The sequence below is a fragment of the Ciconia boyciana genome, chromosome 2 (assembly GCF_034638445.1).
Source record: "Ciconia boyciana chromosome 2, ASM3463844v1, whole genome shotgun sequence".
Lineage (NCBI taxonomy): Eukaryota > Metazoa > Chordata > Aves > Ciconiiformes > Ciconiidae > Ciconia > Ciconia boyciana.
Genome location: NC_132935.1, coordinates 15,096,240 through 15,103,906, shown reverse-complemented (window position 1 = coordinate 15,103,906; position 7,667 = coordinate 15,096,240). Strand labels below are relative to the sequence as shown.

The following is a 7,667-nucleotide window of genomic DNA, read 5'->3' as shown; positions in this document are numbered from 1 at the left end:
TATCTGCCCCAGACAACCGGGGATAGAGAATATCTGTATCCTAGCAAGACCCAAGAAGGCCTGTCTTGGGCAGAAGACAATTCCTGACAAGTAAAACCCGTTAACAGATTTAGTCTCCCTTATGCTTGGCCTAAATCCGTCCTGCACACACTAAAATAACTGCACAGCACAGAGCACTGGAGTTACTTGTCCAAAGCATTCCTGAGGCCTGACATGTCGGCTCTGCATCTCCTGTGGTTGCACACGCCATGCGAGCACTGGGGAGTCTGTTACCTTTTCAACTCATCACAGGAGCTTCACGGTGCAAAGACCTCAAAGAGCTCCCTGTACAACTTCTGTTTCCTACCAGCCGATATACTCGTATCCCTCTGGTAACAAACAGTGCCCGTGACTTGAAACTGAAGAGTTTTCTGAGGAACACACATCATCGCAGAGCCCCTTACCTTCATGGGGCCCGTTCACGCCTCCATAATGTCCACAAAGCTCAAGAGGCCTCAAGGCAAGGGCCAGAAGCAGCGCAGCCCCAAAAGGTGCTTGTGCTTGGGGCTGCAGGTCTCCAACGCCAAGCGCTGCCCAACCATGTTGGCCTGCCACAGACCATGGCATAGCCCCTCAACAGCAGAGAGGCAGCATCGTGCTTCCCTACAATTTATAACCGGCAGCGTAGCTCCTGTGGGAGATGCCTGCAGGCAAGCAGGGCGGGTTAGGGGGACCGTAGGGCCGGGCTGAGGGCGGCAGCCCCCGCCCGGGGGAGCCCCTCGCCTCAGGCGCTCGGCGGGCTCGACCCCCGGGAAGGGGCCGGCTCTGCCCTCGGGGCTCCGGTCCCCTCTCCATGGAACGCCTCCGGGGAGACGGCTCCCTCCTGTGCCGCCCGGAGCCGGGCTGGGCAGGGTCCTGCGGGCCCGGCGGGGCTGGGGCAGCGGCTCGGCGCCGCCGGGGCAGGTGGCGGGAGGAGCGGGGGGAGCGGAGCGCCCGGCCCGGCTCCAGCTCCCCGCCTCCGGCCCGCGCTGCCCTCTGCAGGGGGGTGGTGGTGGAGGGGGGGTCCCCAACGGCCTCTATATAAGCGGCTGCAATGGCTGTGCCGGCAGAGCCGAGCGGAGCGGCGGGGAGGCAGCGGCCGGGACCATGGCGACGGGCGGCGGGCAGGGCCTGCCCGCCCTGCTGCTCCTCCTCCTCCTCCGGCTGTGCGAGGCAAGTGCGGGGCGCCCGGCGGGGCCGGCGGCGGGGGGGGAGCCGGCGGCCGGGCCGGCCCCGTGACCTGGCCCTCGGGGCCGCTTTGTCCCCGCAGGTGAGCGGCCGGGAGCCGGCGTGTCCCCGGCCCTGCGGCGGGCGCTGCCCGGCCGAGCCGCCGCGCTGCGCCCCGGGGGTGCCCGCCGTGCTGGACGGCTGCTCCTGCTGCCTGGTGTGCGCCCGGCAGCGCGGCGAGAGCTGCTCCCCGCTGCTGCCCTGCGACGAGAGCAGCGGCCTCTACTGCGACCGCGGCCCCGAGGACGGCGGCGGGGCCGCCGGCATCTGCATGGGTAGGTGGCGGCGGGCGGGCGGGCCGGCCGGGGGCGCCGGGGCTGGGAGGCCGGCACGGCGTCCCCCGCCTGCGGCAGCCCTCCGCGGGACGGTGGGGAGACTCTCCCCGGCCAGGGCCCGCCGCGGTGTCCGCTGGGGGGTGTCGCTGTCCCGCTGTGCTCCCGCCTTCCCTCAGGCGAAGCGGCTCTCCTCAGCACCGCGGGCGCCGCGGCGGGCCGAGGGCTTTCAAGCTGCTGCGGGAGCGGTGTCGAGTGCGGCCGGCTCTGGGCCGGGGAGGGAGGCCCGCCACGGTGTTGTGGGAAGCACGGGGAGGGTGCCGAGTGCCCTCTGTCTCAGTGAAATGCGTTCACTTCTCTCACAAGTGCTGGAGGGAGACAACTGCGTGTTTGATGGGATGATTTATCGCAACGGGGAGACGTTCCAGCCCAGCTGCAAGTACCAGTGCACCTGCCGAGACGGACAGATCGGCTGTCTGCCCCGCTGTAACCTGGACCTGCTGCTCCCCGGCCCCGACTGTCCTTTCCCCAGAAAAGTCGAAGTACCTGGAGAGTGCTGTGAGAAGTGGATCTGTGACCCGAAAGATGAAGTGGTTTTGGGAGGTTTTGCTATGGCTGGTGAGGAAACTAAAACTATCACAGTCATTGTGAGGAGGAGGTGATATACTGGAAATATCCATAGGGTTGCCCAATCTAAGACACCTTACTTTGTGCGGTCGGTTTTTTCTGATCTTTTCTCCCATCTAGAGTCACTAGTAAGTATACCTGTGGTTATGAATAAAGGCAGAGCTCGATAGGTAAAAGAAAAGATATTCAGAGGATGAATGTGCATAGCAGTTTTAAAAGGTAGTTAACTTGAGTTAGTTCCCAATTCTGAAATTGCTGTTTATCTGGTACAGGGTAGTTCTGTGAGTGGAATAAAACAGGAGCAAGCTCATAATCCTCCAAACATTCCCCCCGCCCCAGATCAAAGCTGCAGTCTTGCTAGTTGCTCTGCAAGAATATGTTACATCATAAATACTATTCTAACAGCTTAGTCTACAAGAGACTTTTTTTTCCCCTAAATTCCCCAGCTATTACAAGTGGTCAGCATGGTAGCTAAAATGCCAGCAAATTCCTGCCTGTCTGTGCTAGAGCTCTCATCATTATTGTTGGCATTAAAAGCATTACAAAGTACTTGGAGAAGCAGTGGTTATAAACACAGTGAGTGGATCTGAAAAAAACCATCCCATTCCAAAACGCAGAACTCAAAGTGCTTTTGTAATTGAAAAAAGCTACATAATATTTTCCTCCTGTTTTCTTACTGAATTACGTCTTCATCCCCTTTAAATTAGACTATTAGTTCAACACGAATAATAAGCTACTTTTACTGAGAGTTGAGGGCACTGCATTCTCTTCCAGTCACTGCTCTTTGTAGCCTTAAGCAGTTAGTTATGCTGAAACTCAGCTAATCCATTTGAAAAACAAGTAAGGAAGGATCCAGGAATAAAAGCTCTAATAACTTTTCGGAGTGCTATGAAGTGTCAGTTGTAAGGCACATAAGGTATAAACAAAAAGCTTGCCACCTTTCTACTATCTTTCCTTTTCCTTGATTTGTCTGACAGTGACAGGCTAATCTGTAAAATGCCTACAGATGGATTATCTGCATTCTTTCTAGTAATGGCCATCCTTCTTGGGAGGCCACCTTTTTTGGAGTTTTACCATGCAAAAGGCAAAAATGCTGTTGTAGAGGAGCTTAACAGCAAGAGCTGTGACTGACGACTCGGTCGTGTTGCTTCATTCTGTTTACTCCTGTGATAACCGCTGAACCAAACTATACAGTTAGCAATATTTGCATAATACATCTTAACACCGCTGTGGGGGCAGGACGATGATCAGAGTTGGCTACACCTTTGAGTAGCTGTGATAACTCCTGGAAATTATTTCCTTCCTCCCTCCCCACCATCACCCTGGCTATAATCTGTCAAGAATTGACAAGGTCGGGTGACTTTACGACTCTTGGAGTAAAGGACTTTACTTCTGTGCTGTTTATTGGTTTAGATAAATCATTCAGCCTCTCTCAAATCATATCTAATATAAATATTTTTATGACATAGCTTTAGAACAGATTTGTGATGTATTCCCATTGGAAAGAGTGAGGAATAAAGAGTTATTAAAGTAGAGTTTTAAACTGGTTAAAAAACTGGCGATAATTCTTCCAGCTGTGGACTTGAGTAAACTGAATCTAAGTGCTTTGATGCTTACACTGATAGGCACCTTTCTGTTATTTTTAAATGTAGGAAGTTGCCATCCAGGGCTCCTAAAAAGGCAGCTTTTAAAATTCCTAAATCCTGTCAAAAGCATCGATTTGGGACCTTTTTTGTTGTCTCATGTGTTTCTTCCCAGGTGTGGTAGAGCTCAATTAGATACTGGGTTTTCACATGAGTTTTTCTTGTAATAAAGTTCTGTGAGGTTTTGTCTCCAGCCTACAGACAAGAGGCCACACTCGGGATCGATGTGTCGGATTCAAGTGCCAACTGTATTGAGCAGACAACCGAATGGAGTGCTTGTTCCAAAAGCTGTGGAATGGGCTATTCCACCCGTGTTACCAACAGAAATCAACAGTGTGAGATGGTGAAGCAGACACGGCTTTGCCTGATAAGACCTTGTGAAAATGAAGAGCCATCTGACAAGGTATGCTGCAAAGAGTAGCAGGGGAGCAGAGTCTCTTCAGCTGTAATTCCAAGGTTGCAGTATTATGGTCTAGAATGCTCCAGATGCAAGTGTACGTAAATACACCTTTTAGCATATGTGCAGCAAGCCCAGTGTTTCTGGTAAGCATTAGATTTGCTGTGTTTGCTCAGTAGCTTTGTGCTGCACCTCCAGCAGGTCGAGGGAGGTGATTCTGCCCCTCTACTCCGCTCTGGTGAGACCCCACCCGGAGTACTGCGTCCAGCTCTGGAGTCCTCAGTAAAGGAAAGACATGGACCTGTTGGAGTGGGTCCAGAGGAGGGCCACAAAGATGATTAGAGGGATGGAACACCTCTCCTATGAGGAAAGACTGAGAGAGTTGGGGTTGTTCAGCCTGGAGAAGAGAAGGCTCCGGGGAGACCTTATTGCGGCCTTTCAAGACTTGAAGGGGGCTTATAAGAAAGACAAGACTTTTTAGTAGGGCCTGTAGCGATAGGACAAGGGATAATGGTTTTAAAATAAAAGAGGGTACATTCAGACTAGATAAAAGGAAGACATTTTTTACGATGAGGGTGGTGAAACACTGCAACAGGTTGCCCAGAGAGGTGGTAGATGCCCCATCCCTGGACACAATCAAGGTCAGGCTGGACAGGGCTCTGAGCAACCTGATCTAGTTGAAGATGACCCTGCTTACTGCAGGGGGGTCGGACTAGACGACCTTTAAAGGTTCCTTCCAACCCAAACAATTCTATGATTCTATGATAAATTGAGCCATCCCAAACAGATCAGATGTATTGCATGTGCAGACTATTTTGACAGCTCATGCAGTCTAACTTCTCCCACAAATGCAATTGTATTACCTGTATGTATACTTCAGAGCTGCTCCCATCATGCAGATGGATATGTCAGATTTCTAGTCCGTTGAGCATCTGGAACTGCAGGGAAATGTGTGAAATCCTGCAAAATCTGCTTGGGTAAATTAAACCTTATCTTAATCCTTATGATGCTTTTTCCAAAAGGAAATCCAACACTGACACTTCAGGTGCAATAAATGTGTATCTAAGGGAGCTGGCTTTTTGGTGCTTCTGTACATTATACAAGTGTTACTGTCAGGGAGAATAACGTGTAGCTAGGTAAAAGGACCATCACTTTGGTGTTCTGAGTGTTGGAAAGCATTGCTAAGGCCTTTGCTGAATACTCTGTGCAGTTTTAAATACTGTGTTTTGAAAAGGATATGAAACATTTGGGAAGAGTTGGGGAGACTAATAGGAATGATCAAAGAAAACCTAGAAAACATGTTCTGCTAGGGAAAAATTGACTGAACATTTTCTGAATGCAAGAGAACAGACATGCATTCTCATAACTGTGTTCAGATACTGCAGCCTGGTCTGAGTCCATGGGGGATACAACAAGAAATAGTGAGTTTAGACTGCATAAAAATAAAGACATGAGTGAAAACTTTCCAAGCAGTGAGAACAGTGAACTGTTAGGATTGTCTGGGGCAGATGTGGGGCAAGAAGACTTCTGAGGACAAATTAGACAATCATCTGTTAAGAATAACATGGATAAAGCTGATTCTGCCTTGGGTCATAAGAATTGGCAATGACTTTTGAGGTTTGTTTTAACCCTCTTTTTTTCCCCCTGAATCTAGTCGTGTAACTTGCTCATTTGGCTTCCTCATTCTCTGACGGAACTACACTAGCCTGAGAAGTTTTCCAGTAGAGTATAGTTTAATAACAAATTTTGGTTTGGCTTGTCTCAGATGACAAGAGTGGGCTTTAATTATTTGTCATTTATTACTGGCCCAATAACACACTGGTGTCAAAGGGCAGATCTTGCAGGAGTTACCTGTAAGTAACTACTGAAGTAGCTGCAGAATCTTATTGCTGTTGAACGAGCAAAGACAACAAATTTAAATTTTCAGAGTAGACCTATATCCTTGCATGTCAATTTTTAACTGCTTTCTGTCTTATGCAATGATGTATCTAATGTTTCTTCATATTTCTCTTAGAAAGGGAAGAAATGTATCCGAACAAAGAAGTCCCTGAAAGCTGTTCGCTTTGAATACAAGAACTGCACTAGTGTGCAGACATACAAACCTCGTTACTGTGGCCTCTGCAATGATGGGCGATGCTGTACCCCACACAACACCAAAACAATTCAAGTTGAGTTCCGCTGTCCTCAGGGCAAAGTCCTAAAAAAGCCAATGATGTTGATTAACACCTGTGTCTGTCATAATAACTGTCCTCAGAGTAACAATGCTTTCTTCCAGCCATTAGATCCGACGTCTAGTGAAGCAAAAATATGAAAAACGTAGATTAGGTAGTGCAAAACTTATAAAAGGTTTGAATAGTTTATACAAAACTTGACCCACAATCAGGTGAATGTAACAGTTGCATATGTAAAATATCTAAGATGTTTTTCAAAACAGTCTAGGTGCATTCTTTTTTCCTGTAGTTTATTAAATACCTCATTTTACATTTTCCCCCTCCAAATGTCTTTTATTCACTTGAAAGAAATTTTGTACCTTGGACAGAGCCTTCTATTTTTCTTGACGGTGGCATAAAGATTACAAAGCGAACAGCTAGTCTTTCTCCTTGAGTTAAGGGGATCATGCCACGAGCTTCAGTAGCTGTAAGACTGAGCTCTTTAAGAGTAAATGGATTCCTTGGGGAATGCATGATACTGTATCACATAAGCTTCCAGGTTCTTAACTTCACTTTGCATAATGCGTATAAACAATTAAGCAGTGTTCTTTTTCTGTTCTAATGAGCTCTGTTTCTGATGACAGTAAAAATCTTACTGATGAAAGAGTTGCATTCTTATGTCTTACAAAATGCCTTCTATCTGTACCTCTGACTTTCTCTGAGGATTAAGTTTGCACATAGCCCCTGAAATGACATAGCAAAGATCTCTTATCCTGAAGTATAGCAGATAGATTGATAGCTGACAGCAATTACATTTCGCTTTGGTAACTTCACTAGCAGTCTAATCCAAAACCCACTGAAGTCAGCATCTTAGGAGAACTTGGTTCTAACCAATGTGTGTCTATAGATATAACTATTTGGATGCAAAAATAAAATTTCTGTAAATTCCTCTAAAATACTAACTGTATCATATGGTGCTTCATTTCTTAGAAAGTTGTATATGTAAATAGAAACTGTATATATTGTAATATAACTTTACTAAGTAAATAAACATTATGTGATTCAAAATACTTTTTCCTAGAGTTATTTTTCTTAAACTACCAACTTTTAACAGCTAAAAGCAATGGGAAGAAAAAGGGTCTGCAGACTCCTAAAATCAAAAGACCCTATCTTGCGATGTTCTTAGTGTACCTCATCCTAATTGCTGCCCTGACAGGTATGCAGTGTCTTGGTGCAGGAAAGGATGAATAATTTGTGAGGCACACATTAGAAGGGAGGTTTCTTTCAGAGTAAGTTAGCCTGGGAGATAGGGTGATGTAAATAAAGTTAGGTT

The 7,667-nt window shown here is 47.7% G+C and overlaps 1 protein-coding gene across 1 annotated transcript; it reads left to right on the top strand.

Annotated features, from left to right (window-relative positions):
* The first annotated feature begins 1,099 nt into the window (after window positions 1–1,099).
* On the top strand, window positions 1,100–7,342 carry CCN3 (cellular communication network factor 3). The gene is made up of 5 exons (XM_072851979.1): window positions 1,100–1,191; window positions 1,289–1,520; window positions 1,884–2,135; window positions 3,982–4,190; window positions 6,199–7,342. The coding sequence occupies exons 1-5, from the start codon at window positions 1,126–1,128 to the stop codon at window positions 6,493–6,495; spliced, it is 1,056 nt and encodes a 351-aa protein (XP_072708080.1). The 5' UTR covers window positions 1,100–1,125; the 3' UTR covers window positions 6,496–7,342.
* Window positions 7,343–7,667: the final 325 nt, after the last annotated feature.

Excerpts from the sequence above, each read along its gene's own strand:
- CCN3 (XM_072851979.1), top strand. The coding sequence starts at position 1,126 with ATGGCGACGGGCGGCGGGCAGGGCCTGCCCGCCCTGCTGCTCCTCCTC. Across the intron at positions 1,192-1,288 it reads TCCTCCTCCGGCTGTGCGAG|GTGAGCGGCCGGGAGCCGGC; the intron begins GCAAGTGCGGGG and ends TTGTCCCCGCAG. Across the intron at positions 2,136-3,981 it reads GGGAGGTTTTGCTATGGCTG|CCTACAGACAAGAGGCCACA; the intron begins GTGAGGAAACTA and ends TTTTGTCTCCAG.